Source organism: Tachysurus fulvidraco, chromosome 1 (assembly GCF_022655615.1).
Source record: "Tachysurus fulvidraco isolate hzauxx_2018 chromosome 1, HZAU_PFXX_2.0, whole genome shotgun sequence".
Classification (NCBI taxonomy): Eukaryota; Metazoa; Chordata; class Actinopteri; order Siluriformes; family Bagridae; genus Tachysurus; species Tachysurus fulvidraco.
Genome location: NC_062518.1, coordinates 27,232,349 through 27,259,442, shown reverse-complemented (window position 1 = coordinate 27,259,442; position 27,094 = coordinate 27,232,349). Strand labels below are relative to the sequence as shown.

The 27,094-nt window shown below is 40.0% G+C and overlaps 1 protein-coding gene across 3 annotated transcripts; it reads left to right on the top strand.

The window, feature by feature from the left end:
• Window positions 1-730: 730 nt before the first annotated feature.
• lpin2 (lipin 2) lies at window positions 731-26,716 on the top strand. Of its 3 annotated transcripts, XM_027169134.2 has the most exons (20): window positions 731-1,039; window positions 6,480-6,603; window positions 7,938-8,138; window positions 12,550-12,645; window positions 12,871-13,175; window positions 13,305-13,412; window positions 13,508-13,634; window positions 14,529-14,844; window positions 15,150-15,249; window positions 15,519-15,700; window positions 15,806-15,899; window positions 15,988-16,150; window positions 18,106-18,185; window positions 18,515-18,671; window positions 20,995-21,143; window positions 21,997-22,083; window positions 22,202-22,354; window positions 22,600-22,714; window positions 23,479-23,582; window positions 24,341-26,716. In XM_027169134.2, exons 3-20 carry the CDS (start codon window positions 7,947-7,949, stop codon window positions 24,486-24,488), a joined length of 2,676 nt encoding a protein of 891 aa, XP_027024935.2. In that variant the 5' UTR covers window positions 731-1,039; window positions 6,480-6,603; window positions 7,938-7,946; the 3' UTR covers window positions 24,489-26,716. The 3 variants fall into 3 exon arrangements, with proteins under 3 accessions (XP_027024935.2, XP_027024934.2, XP_027024933.2); XM_027169133.2 differs by lacking the exon at window positions 6,480-6,603; XM_027169132.2 differs by lacking the exons at window positions 731-1,039; window positions 6,480-6,603 and adding an exon at window positions 3,563-3,783.
• Window positions 26,717-27,094: the final 378 nt, after the last annotated feature.

The following is a 27,094-nucleotide window of genomic DNA, read 5'->3' as shown; positions in this document are numbered from 1 at the left end:
TTTCCATAATTATATTGACTAATCATGTAAGTAATGCGATGTAATCTTCAGATTATCAACACAGTATACAGAAAGGTAACAGCTATAATAATAATAAAAAATTAAAAAATAAAGATAATAATAATAATAATAATAAATAGATATAACATGACATCATAACATGATAACATGTATGCTGGGTAAAATTCCAGCACCCTCAATGTAAATCAGCTCCCTTTATCCCTGGATCATTATCTCGCTGGTATCCTTTGAAGCGCTTGAAATTGAAGACATCTCATAAATTGTACGAGGGATGGTCATCTGTCTCCATTGTCACAGATATTGCTGCTGCTGACTAAACATTTGGTGCCTGAAGTGACATTTTGGCAGGGAACTGCTTTATTTTTATTTGGTCGCACTGCCTTTATTTAAATGGCTTACAGTTTATATATGTATATATACACAGGTCAGCCATACACATGAGAATGGGATGCTGCGGTATGTATATACAAAAAAACTGTATATACAAAAACACCCCTATTATATATATATCAGAAATATAGATAGATAGATAGATAGATAGATAGATAGATAGATAGATAGATAGATAGATAGATAGATAGATAGATGACATCTTGATTTTTTTAGTGGTACAAATTTTGACAATTTCCATATTTTGTGTAAACTTTTGCATTCAGCTGTATATCATCAATACAGTGCACAGGTCAGCCATACACATGAGCATGGGATGCCGCGGTGTATCATGGGAAGGGTCTTTTACAGCGGCCACGGTCGCACGTCACACAGCGTCTCACCGCCGCTGCTTCAGCCTACAGGACGCTGGTTAAAATAGATCTGTCTCACGATTTAGCCAAAAAGACAACAACAACAAACGAACAAGAACAAAACACGTCTTCCCGCGTGTTTCTGATGAAGATCAGCTTTACTTCTGAGCTCCAGAAATGACAGGGTAACGTTACCATCGGCGAGGAAGCTAATCACAAAGCGGAACGTAAACAGCAGCTCATCTCATCGCTACATTACAGCGTCTTCACATAAGGTGATTATAACCGTGTACATTGACATGCTGTAACCTGTCACAAAGGGTTTGCGTTCTGTTCTAAAACTCGCCGGTTGACGATAAAACTTAGGTGTTCGTGTAGCTAACCGGCTAACACACAGACAGGTCATATGATCTGATGAGTGACTGTCGCTGTTAGCACAATGCTAACATTCAGCTAACGTCAGTGGTGTTAGATTCAAAATGGCCAGCTAGCTCACTTATACATATTATAACGCGTTTTATACGCTGGTTTATTTGATTAACGTTATACTTCTAGGTGTCTGGTGGTTTTATATGTATATAATGCTATAATAAAGGTTTAGTGTTCAGGGAACATTTTAAGTGAAAATATCCCAATTTTTCATACCGGTGTAACGAGTTTAACGGACGCCGGTTTGTTTCCAGGTAACATACAACGACGCTTTATGGGTTGACAAGCTGGTCTAGTTTTCATAGAAAACCCCGAAAGTAACACGTCACAGAATCACTTCTCATTCTGTTTCTGGTGTTAAACGAATGATAATAGCGGTATATATATATATAGTACATTACTGCTACAGTGTGTTGAAGTTCATTCACTTTCTTTGCCAACTCAGCATTGCATTGAGCCAAAGATCATGGCGGCGTCTCCTCACATAACTTACTGTAGGAGAAGTGAAAGTTTTCCCCCTCCGTTTCCTTTTCATAAAGCGTTTTGTACTAATTAAGTCTTTTAAACTAAAAAAAAAAGTGCAGCATTGTGCTTACAATAATTGACACAACACTTCTAAGTTTCGCTGAAACAGCTGGTATGTTTTTCTTCAAGATAATCCGAGCAAAATGTTCAACTTGGAGATGTTTCGCTCATTGAGAACATGTTTATACTCTTACATTTATACAGAGATGGGGGACTCGAGTCAGACTGAAGTCGCAAATTTGAGACTTTGAGACTTGCTTGACAAGTATTAAAAAGACTTGACTTTGACTTGACATTCATGACTTGAGACTTGACTCGGACTTGAGTTAAATGACTCCGAGATGGAGGACTCGACTTGACTAGAGTCAGACTTAGGTCACAAATTTGAGACTTGAGACGTGCTTGACAAATATAAAAAAGACTCGACTTGACATTGACTTGACATTTATGACTTGAGACTTACTTGTGACTTGCACATGTGACTTACGCCCACCTTTGCATTTACATTTACAGCATTTGGCAGACACCCTTATCCAGAGCAACTCACATTATCTCTTTTTTTTTATTTTATACAGCTGAGCAATTGAGGGTTAAGGGCTTTGCTCAGGTGCCAAACCTGGGATCAAACTCACAACCTTCCGATTGGTAGCCCAACACCTTAACCACTAGGCTACCACATGCCCATGTGTTCTGTTTCTGTTCTGCACGTTATATGAATAAGTAAAAAAAAAAAAAAGGAAAATGGCAGTAGTTAGACGATAAAAATGTTAACTTTAAACTTTTTTTTTATCTTTCCCTCTCTAAGTTTCACAACTTAAAATCTTAATGGAACCAAATAGGTGGCTAAAGGAGATATATAGTTTTCAGTAAGTTACAAAAATCTTGGCTGGATATCACATCTTTAATTTGTTATTAATCGCATGACCGCATGAGTTTATCTTTGGCATTTGGTCAAAACTGAGTTAACTACATAAACCTGATCAAATAGAGATACCTTTCTCTGAGATGTTTGTTTTTCGGTGACATATTTGAACAAATCATGATCTCCAGACTCACAGATAAATGTGTTTTATATGTGCTTGTATCTGTCACCTTTCAAGAGGAATGCAAGATACAATAACGTTTAACACTAAATGTTAGATTTGCATAATGATTATTTTAAAGTAATTGACTGTAGGTCATGTTGTGTTGTTTGGATGGCCAAAAAGGACCAAGACGGTATATTGTAATATGGTTACAGTTGAATAACAGTTTAATAGTGACACTTGAATAACCGTGATATAATATTTCCTATTTAAAACTGTTCAGCTTTAAAAAAAAATACACCTGGACATTGTGGGCCTTTGACCTGTGAATTGATTTATGATCAGATCTGAGAGACCGAGAGAACAAGAACTGAGTGACTAACACAGGCTTTGGCCTTCTGTTTGTGTAGCACTGTTTTTCTTTTAGTGAGGAGCTGAACTGTCACGTCATATATCAGTTAGGATAAAGGGTAAAATTCCACTCTGTCCTCAGTGCTAGTTGGCTGCTTTCGCAGAAGCCCAAGATCCTCATGTTAAAATCATTAACAGGGCTGTGCTGTATTTAGAGTCAGGAAAAGAAGCCTCTCGGTGGCTGTGGAGTTCGTTCCTACACGACACATGCATGCACAACCCTTATCAGCAGCCTCCGTACCAAGAATCATGTTCTCTTATCTGTCTATAAAGTGCTGACTCCGTGTCCCTGTCCTCATGGGTCACACAGTGGGCGTGCATTCACCTCATTGGACGACCGGACTCGCAGCATTAGTGAAACATTTCAGAAAACATCATTACGCGAAAAATATTCAAGAAGGCCAATCATTGTGTGTTTGTCCTTGCAAAGCCAAGTGCACACAATCTATGAAGTATATTATTATGACAGGGAAACGGAAGCACTTGGAGGAGTTTAAAATGTATTTGTGGTGTTATCTGTAATGAAGCGATTGCATTCTGGGGCAAAATTAGACCCCCCCTGCAATGGGACTGAGGAAGACAACAGAGAGCATGATGACTCTTCGACCCTAAAGGCAGCCTGGTCTTTTGTAAGTAAACCCATGTATGGGTCTGTCAGAGGGCCTGGACTTGCCACATAAACTCCTTTCTGATTATTTTATTACCTAATATGCATAAATGTCAGGTGCATAATTTCTCTAGAATAGTACCTTTGGACTAGATTTAGATTTCTGATATGTAGGGTTTTAATTTTTCCTCATTTCTTCTACCTTTTCTTGTTCTTCTTTTTTTTTCCTTCGTCGCCTTCTGTACATTTAAACTATTCAAAGCTTCAAAATGAACGCTCACATTGCTTAGAAAGCTAGTTTCCCTTTTGCTTTCAGTACATGTTTACTTCTCTGGGAGGTTTACCAATTCACCATGATAAGGAGTTTTTTTTTTTAATCCTTATCACAGTTTTATAGCATTGCTAATCGGCACAAACGTAAATATTGGCATGTACATTGATTAGACTAAAAAGTTGAATGGATAATTATTAATAATCCCCAGCCTTCACATATTCAGATATTTCTAAGCACAATTAAAGATCGTCCTACCATTTTAATGAACCCGTTTTTTCTTTTATATTGCATGGCAATGTGTCAAAACATCAACAGAGGCTTCTGAAATAGTCTGCAAGTTCAGTGCTATATTGCATATTGGCTTCCAGATAATCAGCATTGGAATATATATCTATATATACTGTATACTATTATACTAAGTGTGTAACAATAGACTCCTGTTACAGTTCGCTTCACCGTGCACATCTTCACGTTTTTGCTTCACAAAGCGTCCCCAATTTATTGCCCGTGTATAAAATATAAGCGACGTCCTGAAAGTAGTTTAAGGTGTTGTAACGACACCTGTAGTCTTGCTATACATCATAATGTAAACTTTCTTCCTTCTTTTTCATCACTGTGGTCCACGAACGATAACGGGTCTATTAGCATGGTCTCCATGGCAACATCAGAACACTTGCAAAGAGTTTTCTTTCTTTTTTCTGTTCACACGTGATTCCCTTTGCTCATCCACTGTAATCCCGCATTTAAAACGCTGTACCTGATTTTGGTGTCAGCCAGTGTGGACCGTCAGACTGCAATATAATCTTTGTTTTTTGATGTAAATAATACGTTGGCAAAGCATACACTTTTTTTTCCCCCCAATCCCTGATTACAGAAACATTTCACGCTAGAAGTTTAGAAGCAGGGTTAGCACGGATTTACTCAGGGCACCACTTTGGCTGCGTTAACCTTATATTGTGCTGCCAAATGTGTACAGTGTGAAATGATGCGGTGTTAGAACATTATGGCAAGATGCTTAGCAACAGACGCCCAGTCATAAAATGAACAGCAAGTACCTCAAGACGTAGTAACACTTAAGGCTTATTTATTAACTTTAACAAGCTCGGTGTTGTAACTCAACAAGGTAGACAAGCAGAAGGTCTCAGTGAACTAATAGCGAACTAATAGCGAACTACACGACAAAAAGGACCAGAATATGATTAGAAGTCTGTGAATGATAATAATACCCACCAGACCTGTCCCCAACCCCCCCCCCTCCCCGACTAATGCAAACCCTTGAGACAAGCCGTTTAAAGCCGTTCAAAGTCTTTATGCGGTCATAGTTTTTAACACCGCAGTTATGCAATTAAAAAGTTATAGCAATAGCTTTTGAAATGTAAAAACCCTATAAGTCACATGCGAACTGCCCCCGGTGGTGTAATGGGTGTCTGTTCAGTGCAGTAGTATGCAGTTTGAGATTCATTCTCTACTCAGGATGGCTGAACATTGCAGAACATTTTATTGTGCCCATGAGAAGGAGTTACTGAGTACTACAGTAGGTGAAAGAGCAAGACCTCACATTGAGAGCTCGACTTATACCGCAACTGGGCCGATTCTGCCAACTCGTAAATAACACTCATCATGCACAGTGTACGAGTCTCCTCACTGTAGCTAGCTGGAGAAAATGAGGACAGCAAAAGAGCAACTCAGGTCTAATGGGGACACTGTGTGTTCTGGACCTGCAGCTGAATGTAAAGGCTTTTTTCCCCTCATGGCTAGTGTAGAGTTCAAAACCTTAACATCTGTTTGCTTACAAGTGTTTACTTTTTCTATTTTCCAATCTACATGCTGTGTGTTTTTTTCCTACACTGTGTAGTTCTTCTGTCCACAGAGGACTGAAAAAAACCCCAACAACATACAGAATATCAGACAAGCAAAGGGACTGAATCACTTCTCATCCAATATAACAAATATTTAAACCAGGCTACATGAATACACAATGTTGGTCAGGGTGACTCACAAAAGCATCGGATGATTTTTTCTTTAAGACTAAACGACAGCAGAATAAATGAAAGCCACACTAAGTTGCATTTTTTCCCCCTCCTAAGTGGGTCTGTTAATAGGTACAGAGCCTTTTTTCCCCTTTCAAATCAAATAAAACATCAACCTTTCAATGTCTAAAAATCAAATCATGTAATTCACGGTTTAACTTAAACCCCAGTAAATGTTTGTCAGTTTGGTGGAAATCTCAACTTATGTTTTGATGTTGTGTTCGTGTTCACACAGCTTTTTTTCGGGGGAAAAAGAGAAATGCAGACTATTTCTAGGTCTTCACCAAACGAAGCGGTCTAAATAAGGAATGACCTAGATTTACCCGTTTAGACTGCACACTGGTGGCTTTCCTGAAAAAGACCATGCCTGCCACCAAGACTAAAATAGATTTGATGTATTTTGTCTTTTGTTAGACATTGCAGGCGATTATCCTCAGTGAGCCAGCCGGCTTTTCACACCTGCTCCGGATCAGAAGGACGTACCGGATTCAGTCCTGTCCGTGGTTTAGTAAATGCTTATTTAAAAAGTCAACCATAGGTTAGTAAATCATCAACTGTTTAGATGCATGACCATGTTGGATAATTAAACTGCTTTAAGAGCAAACTTGCACGCAGGGACATTAAAACAGTTCACATGTACAGTTGCTGACGCGAAAGCTGGCACGTGGGCCGGGAAGCGTATCACGGTACTGAACTCGGGAACAGTTCGAGTGCAGCCTGAACCCACCCCACTTCCTAAAGGTAGGGTGAGCTCAGGCTGCACTCGAACTGTTCCACGATTTCCCAGGAAAGTGAACGCAACTCGTAGTCTGGTCCGTATTTACTTCAGGAAGTAAAGTGTGTGTGCTGTAAAGTAGCTGCTGATGACATCATTAGTTTAGCACATGTGACAAGAAAACTTTGTGGGCCACGAAAGAAGCGAGATGCTTTAGGCAAATTTAGCCTAGTAAAAATTACTAAAAACATATTGAACAAAGTAGAAGGAAAATAAAGTAAACTAAGTAAAATGATGGCAATATTTAGACTTGTGACCCTTATTTGCAGCATGCGATGTGACTGAGCCTCATAAAAAAACAAGCTAGTATTTTTATTTATTTATTTTATTTTATTTTTTACACCACTGTGATCCTGACTAGGAAGTTATAAAGGACCATTGCAGCATTACATTACATGCGCTTCTTCTACTGCAGCTCCTAATATTATTTTAACACACCCTTTTTTTTTATTATTATTATTTTTTTTGAACACATCATCTATTCAGTTTGAATACCACATACATATTTGGTTACATCACAAGTTCATAAAATAAGTGTCTCTTGTTAAAACAGTCTCTCAGGCATGTTTTTGTTCAACACAAGAGTTGTGGTTCTTGTTCTGCTTAGCCTTGGGGTGCAAGCATGCAGTTTTCTCACCGCCACTTGTTTTGAAATGTGAATTAAACTTCCACTGCCAACAGAGACAGCCTGAGGAATGAATAATCTGCTTATTCATAACAGCCTCCCCACTGTGTGCCTGTACTGGTCATGTAAAAACACAGACAGAGACTAACCAAGCCAAACTCCTGTCTAAATAGCATATACAGGGACTTGAAAGAAAAAAAAAATTGTAGTTCAGCATGATTGATTGATTGATTTATTTATTTAGTAAAATCTGTCCTCTGAATCTAATTCGACTTTTATGGATGTTGCTCATTATTAGTTAAAGCTTAGTGGCACTTATCATGTTATCTGAAACTGACGTGTTGTACACTTCACTGAGGAAGTTGTTCATGGTAATGGATCTAATGATGCCGTTAATATGGGACTAACATTCTGATGGGAAGTGCTGATGTGTGCTGACCTCCTCCTCTTCACTCCTTGTGTCTCTGCGCAGGCAGACACCATGAACTATGTGGGGCAGCTGGCAGGTCAGGTGCTGGTGACAGTGAAGGAGCTGTACAAGGGCATTAACCAGGCCACGCTGTCGGGCTGCATCGACGTGGTGGTGGTGCGGCAGAAGGACGGGACCTACCAGTGCTCTCCTTTTCACGTGCGCTTCGGGAAACTCGGAGTGCTTCGCTCCAAAGAGAAAGTGGTGAGTGACGACGTGGGCACACACTATAACGGGGGCGGAAGAGGGATGTGAAACTCGACTGGTAGCTGATTAAATCCTGGCTCTTTTAGATTCTGTTTGCAAGTATCTTTACAGCAGGATCGTCATGGTAACCGGTTCCGCTTAACCCCACTCTGCTGTCATGTTCCCAAAGCTGCACATGAAGAACATTTTATTTATAGTTTTTTTTCCTCCCTAAAAAAAGCTTTCATCTGTTGAGTTCTGAGATGATGTCTTTTTGTTGTTATATATATATATATATATACTAGGTCACTCCAACTTATTTATATATATATATATATATATATATATATATATATATATATAGATATATATATAGATTAAAATAAGTTGGAGTGACCTAGTCTGTAAATCCCCCTTTTATTTCTTTTTATTTCTTTTATTCTTTTAAAATCCTTGTTGTCTTGAGTTACACCCTGGCCTAACCATTAAAACAGGTCAGTGAGTAGAAGTGTTTTATCATCAGTGGGCCTGTGGTACACACATTACCAATGTTATGAGTAGGCTGGAAATGTATCATCATCATCATCATCATCATCATCATCAAGAGTTATGAAACACCATCCCTTGTTGAATGGAGAAAAGACACTTTCACTACATCCTCTGGAAATGAGTGTGTGTGTGTGTGGGGGGGGTGTGTGTGTATGTGCTTGTGACCTTGTACTGCTTTGTTTTTTGTTTTTTTTGTTCTTTTAGTTTTTTTGCCTGTCATGGCCTAAAATAGAATGTAACTGCTTACATAATGGCCTCGGAGCAAAGACGGAGAAGGCAGTAATCTGCTTTATATTATGGGAAAGTTATAACAGGCTGTCGCTTTAAAAGTACATGTAGTGTGCATAACAGCATTGTGAGCACTGAGCACACATTAACGTTCGAAAAATATAAACGCCAATAAAACGGCCAGTAACGTAAGCATGAATTAATAATAAAGTGTAAAGTAAAACACTCTGATGCATATTAGAAGCTTGTGGAATTCATGAATCATTAATAACACAGCTAATATGTAAGAACGTGGATAAACCAGTTTCAGACCCAAAACAAAAAACTCCGACCTTGAGAAGTCTTTAAACAAATGAAGCCTATAAAAACCAAAACTGCATGTTTTTTTCTTTTTTCCAGTAAGCTTTTGAGCTTAGACTGAAGCTGAGGTAACAGTGTTAGGTTGTCGTTGACATCTACATCTGCAGACAGCCAATCATGTAGCAGCAGCACAATGCTGAAAAAGAGCAGTTAAAGGTTGGATAAAAGACCAGGTGATGTTCCAATCTTTATCTTTTCAAGCTGGGCGAGTCTGTACCTGTTGTAACCTGAGATTTCTGTTCTTATCTGGCAGGAGTAAAATATGACGTGGTCTTTCATCAACAAAGTGCTTTCGCCCACAGAGCTAGTGTTTTGTTTCCTCACACCCTTCTGTGTAAACTTTAGAGACCGTCGTGCGTGAAAATCCCAGGAGATCCGTAGTTTCTGAAATCCAAACTTAAACCAGCCCATCTGGCACCACCAACAAGGTCAGAGTTACACATTTCCCCCTCATTTTGATGGTTAATGAGGACATTAACTGGAGCTATTCACTTGGGTCTGTGTGATTTTAGGCAAAGTGGCTGACTGGATAACTCCAGAAATGGTGTTACATGGGCTGGAATACTTCATGCAACATTTCAATATAATCTTTATTCATATACACTGCATAAGAAGTTCTGTCTCATTTCATTTTGACATTAAAAGATCAAGTGCATCACCGTGTAGTCGAACAACAGGACATGTAGGCGGTTTTTTATTGCGTGTAGGTGACATGCAAAAAGTAGAAAGAAAAAAAAAGAAGAAGAAGAAAACAGAAATGTTGGGGGATGAAGTGGCTCTCTCAACCCACAAGTAGTGAGGAGATGCTGAGAGGGAGGTTGCTATGGCAACAGGTTTCTCCGAATAAGAAGTGCCTGCCAAAGGAGGAGTGAGAATAGTACCATCAAGGTTACTTACATAATAGGAAGACAAAGAAAATGTGACAAAATCTTTTCCCGTGCTCGTTGAGAGTCGTAAACGGCTCTAAACGTTGGTTTATTTTTCTGCCATACTTTCACCCGACCGTCCCTCATCTCAATCACGTAGAGGCTGCCGGGATTCAAAAGAAACAAACCCCGATCCTTCTTTCAGCGCAGGAATTAGCTTGCTTTCGTCTGGCTTTAAATATTTGATATTGGGTTAGCATGAGGGACAGCTCTGCTTCAGACTCACCCCAGAACATCGTTAGTGGCATCGTTAACATTCTGGCCCTTATTTCTGAACACGATGCCCAGATTGCCTAGCAACCTTGAAACCGGAGTCGAGAGGCCTTTCCCCTGAGTGGGGGTAGAAAGACAGAGATTGAGTAAAACAGAGACTGGGTGGATTCTCTGTAAGAGTCCAAAACAAATCAGTATTCACCAGAGGGTTTCGATCACTGCTAATGTTTCCAGCAGCCTGGCTGATAGATGAAAAGTGAGCATTCGGCGTACATGATCTGGCAGCGTCAGGTGTGAGATATGATCTCGGCGTCCATGACCAAATGCCAGCACACTGGTCGCATTTTGTATTTGTGTGGCATCATTAAAAATGCATCGCTTTAGCAGGAACCCAAGGGCTTTGTTTTCAAGAAGCTTTTACTCCGATGCACAGAAAGCAGACGCTGTAGTAAAGTGTTTATTCAGTAAGCGTTGATCATTTCTATACATGTTACCAAGACCCAGATACTAAATAGCATTTAATAAAAGCTGACCGATCATTCTCGGTGACATTCTGCACTTGCTTTAAATGGCAAACACCTTTCTTCAGCTGTTGAATATTCTTTTGGACTGATGTGAAAAACAGGGCGAGGCACGGCTCACTCACAGCTCCAGGGTCCCCGGTTCGATTCTGAGCACGGATTACTGTCTGTGCAGACCTTTTATTAGTTCTCTCGGTGTGCATGTGGGCATCCTCTGGGCTTCCTCCAGGCTTTCACATGGGTTTCCTCACCTCACACTGTTCATACTTGTAGGAGGAATGGCAACTCTGAATTGCCTCTAGGTGCACGCGTGTGTGTGTATGTGTGTGTCTGTCCCAACTGTGACCTTGACAAGGATGTAGCAATAACTGAATGTGAATTAATGAAGGAAGCTTTGGTACAGGAGGGCAGCGGGAAGTTGTGCAATTTCAAAAACAAATGAATTTCCCAACACAGTCTCCTGCGCAAGTATCAGAAGGGCAAAGCCGATTCTTTTCTAGAAGCTATACACTAAAGAGATTAGTTTTTTTTTCGAGATCAAAAGAGAAATATGAAATGATGTATAACAATATTACAGATCTAAATTCTTGATATGTACATTTTACATGCGTTACTCAGCTTAGAATATTATATTAGAACAGCTTAGTGATGTTATCATAGCATGCGGGTGCATCTCGTTGCTCAGGTTTGTCCTGTTAGATCGATAGCTTAAATAGTTAAACCTTTCAAAGGATTAAAACTTCTGGAGCAGAAACATAGAGGACATCCCAGAAGATGCAAACATCAGCAGTGAGAATCTGAAAACCAGACTGGAACTCTTAAAGAAAAACAGAGATGAGCCACAAAAGCAGCAAAGCAACAACCCAATACACACTGCTAACTCAACAAAGCACTGAGTAAGTAAGTCCCCAGAGCTTAACGTGACTGAGCAGCATTTCACCTCCTAAACAGGAGACTGATAGGAGAAAGCGTCAACCCAAACAATAGCCGAATGAAGAAACTGTGGTACGAACCTGAAAAAGCGACAAAATAGAAGAATTGGTCAGTGATGCAGTTATTGCAATCAAGGAATATCTAACTTAATATTAATCGGTTATTTACTCATTTACATTTACAGCATTCGGCAGACGCCCTTATCCAGAGCGACGTACATAAGTGCTTAAATCTAACATTGAATACATTAATGCTGGTTCACTAGGTTACATAATTAAGATACCATGAGTTTAAAACATCTGTTCAAAGTTACAATGAAAAAGTGTCAGTTTTTTTAAATTATTATTTATTTTTTTTATTTACTCAAATTTACTCTGAGACTCTTTGTTTTTATACTTTGCTCACCAGAAAGTTGTGTGGGCTTCAACCAAAGGTGCCATGTTCCAGGTTCTGTAACACATCTAGATGAACATGATAGGAAACCAAACCTGAAATTCTGATGAGTCTCATGTTGATCTTTTGATCTCAAAAACAAAAGGTTTGGCCTCGATGTCCCAATGATTTCGGAGGGGACTGTATATCATAATACAACAGGACGGAAAGTATCAAAAGTTCACAAACTTGACAAGGAATGTCAGTATCAAAGTTCTTATGGGTTCTGTGAAGATTATTTACGATGAGGTTTTGATCTTTCGTCAGATTGACATAGAAATAAACGGAGACCCGGTGGATTTACACATGAAGCTTGGGGACAATGGAGAAGCTTTCTTTGTCCAGGAAATGGAGGTGCAGGATGTGAGTATATTCACAGACTCTTCACATGAACAAACACATTCCCCAAATTCGTCGAAGGCTACGTTCGAATCCTTTAAATCGATCTTTTACTTTGTGTCCTCGTATTTTATTTGCTTAATTTTTTTTATCTGGTTTTATTAGGTTTCTATTCCAGAGGTACAGTTAAGGAGAAATAATGTGTGTGAGTGTTCCCTTAAGCTTACAATACACTTCTCTCCAATACAGGAGATAGTCCCAGCTCACCTGGCCACCTCTCCGATCCCCACTGAGAGTCACATGTTCTGGGTTGGGAGCGACAGGGGTACGACTCAGGGTTTAGGCGATGACCCTCTGGACCTTGAGGAACCCCCCGAGCTCCCGGTACCCAGTACAGGGACTGCCAAAAAGAAAAAGAGGCGGAGAAAGAAGCATAAATTAGACCCCCGGCGTGAAGAGATGACTCCTCCTGCCTCTCTCAATGCCTCTGCCAATACAGACGACATCTTCGAAATGGATCTCAGCACTGATGAAGAAGCCACTCCCAGCACACGGTGACTGTTCACTTCTCGTCCGGTTTTAAGTTGCATTTTCTGTGCAGTTACGAGAAATAAGAAAGCACACGATTGAACTTGGCGCATTTTATGTAAACGAATCTTTAAAGATGAACTGTCCCATTTCAGATCATCTTCAATTAGCACTTTAAAAGAGGTCGAACCCAGAGTACCAGCAGTTCGTCATTCTCCAGAGAGCTACCCGTACTCTGATGGAGACTGGTCACCTGACGACAGGTAAATACTGATTTGATCCCAACACGCAGGACACACTCCGTGCTAGATAGCGTATCAGGAATTCACTTCTCTGTTTTGCTTCCACTCCTATGTAGTCACAGCATGTCTGAGGTTTTCTCCCCCAAGAGCGACTCTGAGCTGGTGATCCGGCCTTCAGAGAGCATGCTGAAGATGGAGTCTCACATGCAGTGGACATGGGGAGAGTTCCCAGAACCCACAAGGGTATGTATAATAAATCCATGTAGGACTGGTTCCACATTTTGACCGAGTTACAGATGTTCTCGTTTATCCCGTGGCCTCGTTGGGGAAGGAGAACACTGTTTACATGTGTTTATGTAATTTGAATGCTTTGATTTAACGCTGTTAAATTAGAAAGAAATTCAGGTTAGCTTGTCTCATTCTCTGATTTATACCCCAGTTCTCATCGGAAAGGGTTCATTTCTCGTAACAGCACAGCACTTACAGTACCACCAACAGAAAGGCAACAGGTTTATATTAATGTGTTCTCCGTTTCTATAGTAACCGCTAATTCGCAGAGATTACTATAAGGGATGCTCCACATAATCTAAGGTTAAAATTTTAACCAGATTGGAAAAAGTCTTTTTTTTTTCCAAAAGAAAAATGTCTAAGCTATGATTTAGTGAAGAGACATTTACTTAACGTTCATGGAAGTGTGTTTTTCAGTGGAAAGATGTGAAGACCAAAACTTTTTGTTCTTCAAATGGTATAATACAGACGTTTAGATGGAGTTCCGCTTCAGCCTGCTCATGTAGCATGTCTGCCTTCCTGTTCGACCTCATGTGTGAAAGCCCACTCAGTATCCTGTATATGCTCAGGATAAATTAGGTCATTTACGCAATGACACATTCAGAGAGCTTAGTTCACTGGTTCTTTGCATGATAATGTCCACGCTTATCTGTCATTGTATGTACATTCTATCCCCTTATCTAATGGCGTGACATATCAGGTCAGAACGCCCTAGCCCAGAGTACACTCACAAATAATAAGAATCAGCAGAAAGAGAATGAAGCCGATTTTAAGCATAAGAAACCCTAAACATTATGGGTCATGTTTAGAATTTTTCACTCCTCCTTTGCTTCAAAATATTTCCTCTAGATGGCCAAAAAGGACAAGATGGAACTGCCCAAGACTGTGAAAATAACCCCATCAGAGAACACTCATTTCAGGGTGATCCTAAGTTCCGAGGCCATGGAGCCCGAGGCTGATGTGAAAGACATAATGGAACCTGCCCCCGTTTGCACTATTGTAAAGCCCGAACCTCGTACCCCAGCTACCCCCATCACCCCACTAATGTCTTCTGACTGTATCGCCGCTTCCACACCCTCTGAGCCCCAAACAACGGCCCCCAACCCTCAAGGTGGAGCTGTGATGGATGTCTGCCCAAAGACAGACTCTCCCTCCAAGAAGAAAGGTGAGCTGATTGTAATCATATTGATGTGCTTTAGTGGCCAAATGTAATCATTGTCTCTTTTATCCTTCGCTAAACAGTTACAATGGGGAGTAATTTTTTTTAAAGGAAGCCAAGAAGGTTTGGGATGTGGCGGTGTGTATTTAATGCTTAATTGGCAGTGTTTACACTTCCTGCCTGATGGGATCTAATCCTTTGTTCCGTCAGGCTCGTGATGTTGGTAAAAGTGCCGTACATGCATTGATTGGAGACTGTTGAACTGTGAACGATGCTATTTAAGAGCCTTGCTTTTGCTATTTGTTGTGCAGGAGTACCAAAGAGAAGTCAGCACCAAGGGCCCGAGGACATCTACCTTGATGATTTGAACGTGCTTGAGCCTGATGTGGCTGCACGCTACTTTCCCAAAAGGTACACAGAAGCTAATAGAACTTACAGCCTGTGGCTTTTTAAAAGGCCACGTCATGCCTTTCTGTACAGTGATATCCGAGTTAGCAAGTAAAAGCTCTGTCGTGTAGCATTTTTTAAAGAGGAATCCTGGATCAGTCTTTTAAAGTTTTTACTGCTAGCTGGTCTGTGAGAATAGCTGACTGGGCTTACCACGGATCTATTTTAAAACTTGTTTGAGGACAAACCTTACGTGTGTGTGTGTGTTTGTGTGTGTGTGTGTGTGTGTGTAGTGACTCCGACTCTAAGCACTGGATGGACTCAGGGATGCATTCAGGCTCTCAGTCTCCTCAGTCTGTGGGCAGCGCCGCGGCTGACAGCGGAACAGAATGTATGTCTGACTCGGCCTCTGATCTGCCCGACGTCACGCTCTCTCTGTGTGGGGGGCTTAGTGAGAATGCCGAGATATCCAAAGGTACACACACCAGTTTTGGGTTCAGTATCGCCGATAGTCTCCATTTTTACCGAAAGAGTTTAACACATCCTGTTAACGTTTGTTTGATATCCCTCTTTTTTTTAGAGAAGTTTATGGAACATATCGTCACTTACAACGAATTTGCTGAAAATCCAGCCATTATAGACAATCCGAATTTAGTGGTGAAAATAGGGAACAGGTAGGAGCTTTTTTATTGAATATCAATTTGAATATAATCGTACTTATTTCTTCATACCTAATACTTTAAACACATTTTCCTCTCACAGATACTACAATTGGACTTTAGCTGCACCGTTGATTTTAAGCTTGCAGGCTTTCCAGAAGAATCTACCTAAAGCTACCGAAGAGGCTTGGGTTAAAGAGAGGATGCCAAAGAAGTCTGGCCGCTGGTGGTTCTGGAGGAAAAGAGCAGATAGCACTATCAAGCAGGTAATGCTGTTCAAATTATATAGTCAGCTTATCAGTTATTGGCAAATTAGTAGTAAAAATGGGTTATAAAATGTCTTCAGTCTTAAAGAGGTTTAAAAATATCTTTGTGTTTCATTAGCATAACCTCACCTAAACTTTAATTGAAGCAAATATATTCTGAGAAAAAGAAAGCCTATCTAAACACGTCCGTTTTAGCCCACAGATAATTAGTATTCTGCATTCAGCATGTTTTGCATCTAGCCAACTGAGCACTGAGCCTTCTCCTGTAATGAGAGAGGGGAAAAACAGAACAATCATCCAGTCTATCTTCTGCTCCAGCTCACCACACAGGTTTACAGAAGGGTTTTAGTCAGGGAACTGGGATGACCATGTCGAAAGCTTGATTCGGTGATATGTTGTAGATCACAGGCCTCCTGGATGATCCTGTCATAAACCAGTTATAGCTTCTTGGCAGAGGCAGACACAAAGAAAAGGCTTTTTTTTTTCTCTGGCATGTCCTCCAAGTAGTCTGTTGGCATGGAGGAGGTCTAATTATAGATTTGTGCAGATTTTCTTCAAATATCCAGCTGTGAGCCTTGAAGAAATTTTCGCCCGTCTATCCGTCCTCTCTCTGCGTGTGGAGACAAAATATCCTCGTGTCCTCCTCCAGAGAGGTTCATTACAGATCTCATTGTTTTGAATGTCTTATTTATTACCCTAAATATCTGTTTCTACCTAAATAAGCCTAATTTTTGAAAGCCACACTTTTCCTTATTTCATTTGTGTATTCTTTTAGCTTACATTTATTGATAAGTCCATCTTTGTCCACCTTTGTGACGGCTCATATATTTTAATTAGATACTTGCACGTTTTTACTCACATAAGTGTTTTACATTTCAAATAAAAATACTTTGATTTTCAATGAGCCTAAGCAAATGTATTAAAAAAAAAAAAAACACCATCTTTACACAGGGTGCCTGTGTACACAGACCTCACTTTAATTATCATACACGTTTAACACATTATAGGGGGGCACGGTGGCTTACTGGTTAGCACGTTTGCCTCACACCTCCAGGGTTGGGGGTTCAATTCCCGCCTTGTGTGTGTGGAGTTTGCATGTTCTTCCCGTGCCTCGGGGGTTTCCTCCGGGTACTCTAGTTTCCTCCCCCGGTAAAAAGACATGCATGGTAGGTTGATTGGCATCTCTGGAAAATTGTCCGTAGTGTGTGTGAGTGAGTGAATGAGAGTGTGTGTGTGCCCTGTGATGGGTTGGCACTCCGTCCAGGGTGTATCCTGCCTTGATGCCCGATGACACCTGAGATAGGCACAGGCTCCCCGTGACCCGAAGTAGTTCAGATAAGTGGTAGAAAATGAATGAATGTATGAAAGATTAACACATTATGCAGCTAAAATCCACTCACTATTTAGGGAGCAATTTCTTTTTTCTTTTTTTTTTTCGTTTCACAGAACTACCTTCATTTAAATACTTTTTCATTTCTGTCTTTCATCTCATGTTTTGCCTTTTGGCTTTCCTAGGCCTGTGGTTTCTCTGGTAACAGCCGAAATGTTTCTTTAATTCCTGGCACAAAGCAAGGAGCGATGTTTGTTTTTGTTCGCATCCGAAGCCACTTTATTTACTCAAAAGCATCTTCATTTGCTTGCACATCACCGTGTCTACCTCCATCCTACAGTTCGGTAATTGGGTGTTTTAGAGGCTCCGTGATGATGGATATAAACTGAACAAGTAGCTCATTACACTGAAGGTTTTTCATCAGGAACAAATTGAAGGGCTTTTGATAAGCGTAGACTTGTGTTCTTATTCACGTGGGCCTTTTGTTGGTGTGTGTGTGATTTTGCAAGGCCAAATAAGAAACGGTGGGGGTGGGGTGGGGTGAATCTGTGTTTCGTGGTTCATTCGATTGTGTATAAGGCATCTGCTACTTCTCATTGTCTTCCTTTGCTGCTTTTGCCTTTAGTCCGAGAATGCAGGAAAACTGGAGATGAAGGAGGAGCAACTGAAAGAGGGTGAAGCCTCTCTGGAAAATGATCCCTGCAAGTAAGACACCACATCACTTCCTGTCACATAGCTTACTGTCTGTGAGGGTTAAAGGGCAGAGTTTCAGTATGGTAAACAAAGGTGAAAACCAGATAGATTGCCTTTTGTTAACTGTTTAAAAAAAAGAGAGAGGTATATTTAAGACACTCAGGATGAAGCCATCTGCCAAATGCAATAAATGTAAATGATTAATTGAGCACTCAATTTTTTGTGAGCTAGCCTAGTTTCTTTTAGACTTTAAGCTCTGTGCAGTTTCAAGGAAGACTTGATTAGAACTAGTAAATGTTAGTAAATCTAAATCCCTGACCAAATGATTACCGTTTGTTCAGAGTGGAGTCTAGAGAATCGTCCAGCGATGAGGAGGGGAAGGAGGTGAGTGCAGCTGCTGCCTCTCTGGAGCGCTCGGCTCAGACCGAACCCCAGCCTCAAACCCAGACTAGCACACTTTCCTACAGGAAGTCCTTGCGCCTCTCTTCGGACCAGATCGTGAGTCTCCAATACTTTAAACTTCTCCGCTAATGTAAAAGAAGCTCTTTTTCAGCTAGTTTTGCCCCGGAAAATTCTCCAATGTGGTAAGACATCTAATGCTAGATAATATTCCCACCTACGTCCAACATGTGCCAGTCGGCCTATTTATATTTGAATAAATTTGCACTTTTCACATTTGCTATGCCAATGTATGTCATCCATTTATTCAAATATTATTTTTTTCTTTCTGTATTTTTTCTTTCTCTATTTTTATTTGTATTCTTTATTAATATTCATTCTGTATTTGTAGTCATTTTGTTCATTAATATGAAACTTACCTTAACACAAAATTGGCAATATAGACAGTGATGTCATAAAAGCTATTCCTTTTTTTTTTTAATACTATTTCAATTCATTTAAACCGGAGCCGATCCTGACCTCCCTGGGGCCCTAAGCAAAATTCTGCTTAGGGGCCCTCCTACAGTACCTGACCCGTGAGCCATGTAAACCATTTGCCACACATTCACACTTGACAGCATCTCCTCTGCTAACAAATTTCAGCATAGCACCTGTAAGTTATAGATAACTACTATTATTCATGTTATAAGCTGCACTTAAACGGCCCCACTTAAACTGCCTCCCTCAGATTCCTCTTTATCCATTTTCAAATATAAAATACTATTTATAATATGACTTGGCTCTTGCAATATTCAACTAGTGCATATGCAATAGCAGATATCAGAAATGACGTTTTTACTAGTGTAAAATGGAATTCCTGATATCAAAAATATGGTTACTACTAGAAATCACACTCTTAATATTTACATTTTAAGTATTGAAAACTGAATTCTTGATAACAAAAATCCCTATCATGTGCATGTATTGACCTGGCATTATGCCCATTCCAATGTAAAGCCAGTGGTTTCCATATTGCATTAACATTGTTGTAACCTTGATTGAGAGGCTATAAACATTGTCATTTAGGAGTGCACGACTGCATGCGCATATGAATGCATGTTAACGTGCGGTGCGGTTATCGAGCTGCAGTTTATAAACACCGTTGCCCTTGGGCGTTTATTCACGCGAATGTTCACTTTACAACGAGGCAGGGGGAGGCGGGGCCTTGCGTAATTTGGGTATAGGGCCGATTGGCTCTGATTTAAACTGGTCAAGTCTGACCTGCTATCAGTAGCACGACTGTTCCTCTAGGAGCTGTAAATTGGTCTAATTTTATTTTTTCTTTGCCTAGTCCTGATGAAATATTTCATAATCCTAAGGTTAGAACCACTAATTAGAGAAGTGGCTATAACCATAGATACAATAATGGCAGCAATTCTAACTGGTAACTGGCCTCGCTTGCAAGGTTTCAGTAAAACTGGCTATTCATGTGTCTGTATATACACTTTCTAACATATTGGCTGTATTTATTTATTTATTTATTTATTTATTTATTTATTCTTGTTTTAGAGCGAGATAGAATTTCGGCTTGTGACTTGTATTATTATTTAAAAAAAAAAGCTGATCTGTTCACCGTGAAACTTCTAAAACTTCGTAGACTCATTTTCCGTTAATCACTTAAACCATAGTACCTCCCTGAGTAAAACTAAGCTTAAATAGAGTTATGGGTTCGAGTAGGAAAATCCATTTGCTCTTATCCCTTCGCTTCTGTGTAAGTGGTGTTAAAAAGCTTTAGCCTTTTAGGCTTTACTAATCAATACGTGCAGCGGTTCTTCAGAGTCCACAAAAGGAACGATATCTTTGTCTAATGCCCTATTAAAGGCTTTTCTGTGAAAATAAGTTCGAATGTATCCCATAAACCTTTGCTGCTGTTATTTAGACTAATATGCATCAGAGTGAATCGTTTTGAAAGGATTGTGTAATGGCAGTTATTTTGATGTAGAGCTCCCTCTCCTGGCTTCAAATCATCACAATTAGCTGGTAAAGGAGCTTGAGTTAAGAGTGCTCGTAGCTCAATGTTCCAGATGTTGTGCTACTGACTACAGAAGGTCCTGTGTACAAATCTCATGACCGCCAACCTGCCACGCCTGGGCCCCTTGATCGAGGCTCGTAACCCTTCAACTGCTCAGTTGTACAGATGAGATAAATAAATAATTATGTGGTATCACGTGTAATATTCGATACTGTGATACGTCTGATGAACGTGCACGTGCTATATGAAGTAAACCCTTGATTTTAGCTATTTAACCATGCATTATTAAATTAGAAGCCTAAAATTTCACATGGCTGGATGTTTCTTGCCCTTCGCTGATTTTTGTAGCTAGTTTACAATGTTAGAGATCCAGTTGCAGTATATGATGTAATGAATATCTGTGTCCCACAGGCCAAGCTAAAGCTAAAAGAGGGGCCTAATGATGTGACCTTCAGCATAACCACCCAGTACCAGGGCACATGCCGCTGTGAGGGCACTATCTACCTATGGGACTGGGACGACAAGGTCATCATTTCGGATATCGATGGCACCATTACAAAGTAGGTACTTCAGTGATGCATCTTTCTCCTGCTTTTGTTTCTTCTGTGTTTTCTAACCGAAAGCACGATAAAGTGCAGTGCTGTTGCTTTTAGTGGGCCAGGTGCACTTTATATATAAATCTGTGCTGGTGAGACTTTCTCAAGACCTCTTGCTTTTCGGTTAGTCAACACATTGTCGTAGAAGAACAGAACAATTAAAAGCCATACAGTGTGTAAATGTTACTATTAACATTTCAATTACAGTGCATAATAATGAGCTGGGCTCTTAGCCTGTTCATGGAGGAAATGCCATTACATTCGAAAGAGATTGAATGAATACCAATTGGTGTTTACACAGTCTAATAAATACCTTCTTATTGAATAATCCGGTGTTTGTCGGCGCTCGCAGCACTAATTTTAGCTCAAGGCCAGCCTGGAGTTTTAAAGTTTTAATTGCAGTGAAGGCAGATGTTATGTGCATCCATATTCCAAAAAAAAGGACAGTTTTCTACCTTTGTTCATGCTACAACGGTGGGTGGGCAGTATTAAAAAAAAAAAAAAAAAGAAGGGAAGAAAGATACATAAGTGGCACTTATTATTTCGTGCAGCATCAATGTGGCAAGAACAGAGGACGTCAGCATAATGAGCCAATTTAAATCTAGCTCTGCTATACTGCCACTCGGGCTGTACACCAGATAATATGTTCAAATCAGGGACTCGGTTCCTCATTAGCAGATTACATGGCTTAATCCTCATCCAAATAGTGAAAGGTGTGGGTTTTTTTTCTTTTGTTAATATTTCAAAGAAAGTCACTTGTATGGCTATATTTAGATCTATATTTAATTTGTGTGTGTGTGTGTGTGTGCATCTACAGATCAGACGTGTTTGGGCAGATTCTGCCTCAGCTGGGGAAAGACTGGACTCACCAAGGCATTGCCAAGCTTTACCACTCTGTAGCTGAGTGAGTTCTTTACAGATGCAGTTCCTGTTCCTCTGTCATTTTAACGTAAAAATGTTAACAACTTTACACTGATTTTATAACGTCATGTTTTTAAATCCTGGCGTTGTTTTCTCTGCAGGAACGGCTATAAGTTCCTGTATTGTTCAGCGAGAGCTATCGGCATGGCCGACATGACTCGTGGCTATCTGCAATGGGTGAACGATGGCGGCACTATTCTGCCCCGCGGACCCCTCATGCTTTCTCCCAGCAGCCTCTTCTCTGCGTTTCATAGGTACAACTATTCAGATAACAAATACGACTCCTAAGTGGTGTGACAGGAAAACGGTTGCACCTTTTTACAGTTATAAAGATGAACTTTTTCTTCCTTCCAAGCCATTTTAAGCATGAAACATTTTATGAAGTATCGCTAAGATGCTGGGCCACACGTTTACATGCAAACATGTTCCTGGATTGTGAGCAGCGCGTCACCCTTAAAGCGTAAAGCATTGCTGAGTTTGTCTTCTTTTCCCTTTACAGGGAAGTGATAGAGAAAAAGCCAGAGATTTTCAAGATCGAATGCCTTACTGATATCAAGAACCTGTTCCAGTCTAACAAGCATCCCTTTTATGCTGCATTTGGAAACAGGACCAATGTGAGTTGTATAGCTTTTAGCTCTGTATTGTTATTGCCTGCCTTTAGTCGCTGGTGACAAGTGTGATGTATAGATGTATTCAGGATCGATTGAGGTGTGCTGTCTGTCATGCAACTCGCTTCAGCCGGATGGAAAAACAATTTGGCACTAGATCATAATTAACTTCATTGACGTTTCACATATCGTCTCCGGCAAAGTCTGTATTTGGGGCTGTCAAGCAAAAGTGGATATATTTATAGCTTTAGGAGAGTTGTGGGGAGATGCACAGTTGCACATGTACAGTGCTTGTAATCACCTGCAGAGGGCAGAATGCTCAGCAAACACATGCCAGCACTTCCAACAGAGCATATGACAAAGCTTTATGCAATATGTCTGTATCCTTGAAACATTCAGGACAGTTGCAACTTTTCTTTTCGAGACTTTTCTCACTACAAAAAACAAACAAACAAAAAAAAACCCACGGTTTCTGTTGGGAATATTATGCTTTAGGTCAATCGACAGTATAATAAGACGAGCAGTTCAAGATCTTACAAAGACCGCATGATTTAAAACCGATAAATATGGTTGCTATAGTAAACATTAAACTCCTTGTGTTGGTGATACTCTGCCTGGATGGATTAGGCCATAAAGTATTGGCTCCTTCTACAGACATGATTCCATCTATTTTTCTGTCTGACATTTGTCTTGTTTATGTATTTTGTGGAAAGCTGTTCTGTAACTTTCCATAGCCTGTCACGTAAGTCTGGCTCACCTTCTCGTTGTAGGATGTTTTTGCCTATAAGGAAGTCGGAGTGCCTGTTTGCAGGATCTTCACTGTCAACCCTAAAGGAGAGCTCATTCAGGAGCAGACCAAAGGAAACAAGACCTCGTAAGCATACCCACTTCTTACAGTGCTGTAATCGAACGGATCCGATTTAAATGACATTCAGGACTCATGGAGCTTTCACTGGTTTTTAGGACCTTTTAACTCGAACAAGAAGAAAGGGGTTTTTAAAATTGAAATGAATGCATCTTTCTTCTCCCTTCAAAAACCACATACATTACAATAAGTATCTGAAGCTCAGAAGTCTTTTGGCCTTTGCTGTCTTGCTGAAATGCAAAAGACTTTCTACACTCTCTCTCAAGTTATTTGCGTCAAAGTATTGTTCTTTGTGAGCAACGTTTCAGACGTTAAGAACTTCTAAACTCTTACTGAAACAAACATGCACTGGATTATGTATGCACTGGATATGCAAGGTCAAGTTTTTACACACACACACACACACACACACACACACACACACACACACACACACACACACACACACATAAATATGTGTATATATACATATTTATATATTAGTGAAACTAACAGATTGTGAATATTTTCATGGTATTTATTGCAATATTATGCTTTAATGCAGATTTCAGAATAATAAGCTAGGATTTATTTTTTCTGCGCATTTGCTTTATATGCTCAGTGACTTCCACGATTTTTCCAGCAGCTCAAAATTGTGTGTCTCTCTCTCTCTCTCTCTCTCTCTCTCTCTCTGTGTGTGTGTGTGTGTGTGTGTGTGTGTGTGTGTGTGTGTGTGTGTGTGTGTGTGTGTGTGTGTGTGTGTGTGTGTGTGTGAAATTTTTATGTAGGTACGGCAGGCTGAGTGAGCTGGTGGAGCACGTCTTTCCATTACTGAGTAAAGAACAGAGCTCAGCGTTCACCTTCCCCGAGTTCAGCTCGTTTTGTTTCTGGAGGCAACCCATCCCGGCGATCAACCCAGACGACTTACTCTCATAGGCTAGACATGCTCTCAGTCCTTGCCTCTGTTTGCCCTCGTATAGACTGAAGTAATAATCCTCTAAGGCAATTGGGTAAAGTCCTCGCAATTCCAAATGTCCTCACTACCTGTAGCTGCACTCTATCCAGCTGAGGCATCGTCTGTCCAAAACAATTGTAGAAAATCCATCCACACATCCAAAACGGAACGACGCCTCGCTCTCCACTTTAATCTGAAGTCCACGTTGAACTGTGGGGGTGGAGACGGTGCAATTTCCCCTCATTTTCACACACATCAGGGATATTCGAAGCCTGCCTGAGCTGAGTGCTGGAGCCTCTAACAGATACCCTTATTTCTAAATTAACCATTTAGTGTGTGTGTGTGTGTGTGTGTGTGTGTGTGTGTGTGTGTGTGTGTGTGTGTGTGTGTGTGTGTGTGTGTGTGTGGTACTTAATATAGGTGTATCATAGCCTTAGTGCTGGTGTGTCTGATACTGGCAGACAATAAACCCTCCAGGAGCAGCAGAGGTGTTTATTTCTGCTGTGGTTGTCCAGCGTAGGCTGGTGTTTACAGTCCTGTGGCCTAAGCACTTACCAGTTAGTGTGTGGGAACAATGTGTGATTAGTAGGAAACAAAATGAGTCATGTGGCAGAGCATGTAGGAGCACAGAACTGATTAACAAAGATATTTATTTACAAGCGCTAATTTATTTTGTTCTAGGATAATTAACTATTATTAATTATTATTATTATTATTATTACCAACACGCACTGCCTCTAACATGTGGTGGAAGAATTCCTGCATGACTATGTGTCCGTGATGAGGATTGATCAGAGGCTCTCTTGAATGCTGATGCTGCTATCAAAAGCAAGTCGTGCCGCCGAACTTTCAGCCACGCCCCTTTTATCCTTTTGCACCGTCTTCAGTCTGATTCGGTGCATTTAAGGCTTTTAGTCGTGCTGGAAAAGCCCTGAGCACAGAGCAAGGCTTCCATCTGTATTCCAGGTGTTTTCCACTCGTTAACAATTTCATTGTCTGGCTGCTTTCGAATGCCTCACTGATCGCACTTTCAGCAGCAGCAGCAGCCAAGAGAGCAGCACGGATCAGCTTGCAGTTAATGAAGGGATCGTCTTATCGTCGGAAGCTTATTCAGCAGCCTTTTGCATAGAAGGTTTAAAAGCCTTTTTTTTTTCTTTTCATGAGGTGAAAACAAGATTTGAGTGTTTTTACACTACACTCAACCTTACTTAATGTGTGTAATCAAAGAAATAGATCTGAAATGCTATAGGCTTTTGATTTCCCAAGAGGATTAGCTTTAGCATCAGTTGATATACCTATTTTTTTTTTTGAATATAGGTAAATATTGTTTTTTTTCTGCTCTAGCACTGTAATGCACCAATTTCAGTGTTTGTTTTTTTTTGAAGAGACTGATCGCAGCTGTTGTGCAGAAGGAGTGTCCCTTATTATTTTCCTGGACATCTTCCAACTGATGATTCTCTGTGGCCAAGGGAAGGAGCGCATCCTTGTCATGAATAGTTAATTATCAAAAGCTGGTCCGTGACTCCGTGTAAACCAAACGGTGTATGCACTTTTTTGTTTGTTTGTTTCTAGTTTCTTCTTTTAAAAGTAGACGTAGAGCACTGCGTGTTAGGTAGCATGCACACCGACTCGGAGCACAATAGCAAGTATTATAGTTACAATAGGATATTTGTATGTGGTAACCGTTGTTTGTTTGGTGAGGGGGAAAATAAAAGGGAATTCCATGGTTGTTTGATTTGTTTATGCACAAATGTATTATCACATTTGTTCTTGTTTTTGTTTTTGTTTTTTTTTGTCTGTATGAAGTGTAGAAGTGAAACGTCTGTTAATGATTAACAAAGCGATCCCATTCTTTCTATGAAAGTAATACTACTTGTGTGGGATGGACACACTCATGTATTGTTAAAAAAAAAATTGACAAAAAAAAAAAATGTTACCTCAAAGCAGATCGTTTATCGTTCATTACTCGTTTGCTTTCACGCTCATAATTTTATAAGCTTTTATTTGTCGACGTACGCTCTTTATGGAACAAAAAACAAAAAAAAAACAACCGTATCTTCGATTGTATTGTTTTCAGTGTACAAATTAAACATTACTGCATCTGACCACTCTAGATACCTTTACATGTATACTTACTGTATGGATTTATGGAGTTATCATTTCGGAAAATGACACGAAAATCTATTAAAATGCAATTGTTACAAACGTCTTCACAGTTGTTTTATTAACCGTCAGAAATCGTTTTTTTTTTTCCTTACGTTTCATCCAGGGTGATGTTTAGAGTTCAGGCAAAGGATTGGATGACAAAGTTAGGGGGGGGGAAGAGGACAGAAATGAAACGAATGCTTGAGATCGTGTGGTTTAATCAGATTCGGGAGAAAATAATCTCAGGATAAACATTTTCTTTATTTATGTAGCAGCAGAAAAATGAATGAATTGTTTCTTTTTTTTTTCCTTTGTCCAGCAGTGTAATAAATAAGATGAAATATCCAAAGGCTATAGAGTTTGTTTAAGGGGAAATATTTGTCTTCCCTTCTTATGGGATTTAGTGATAAATCGTGTTTTAATCGAGCTGTTTTACTCAAAG

Bases quoted from the DNA above. Each gene is read 5' to 3' on its own strand.
- lpin2 (XM_027169132.2), top strand. From the start codon at position 3,676: ATGAAGCGATTGCATTCTGGGGCAAAATTAGACCCCCCCTGCAATGGG. The intron at 8,139-12,549 runs GTGAGTGACGAC...ATCTTTCGTCAG, and splicing joins TTCGCTCCAAAGAGAAAGTG to ATTGACATAGAAATAAACGG. The intron at 18,672-20,994 runs GTGAGTCTCCAA...TGTGTCCCACAG, and splicing joins GCCTCTCTTCGGACCAGATC to GCCAAGCTAAAGCTAAAAGA.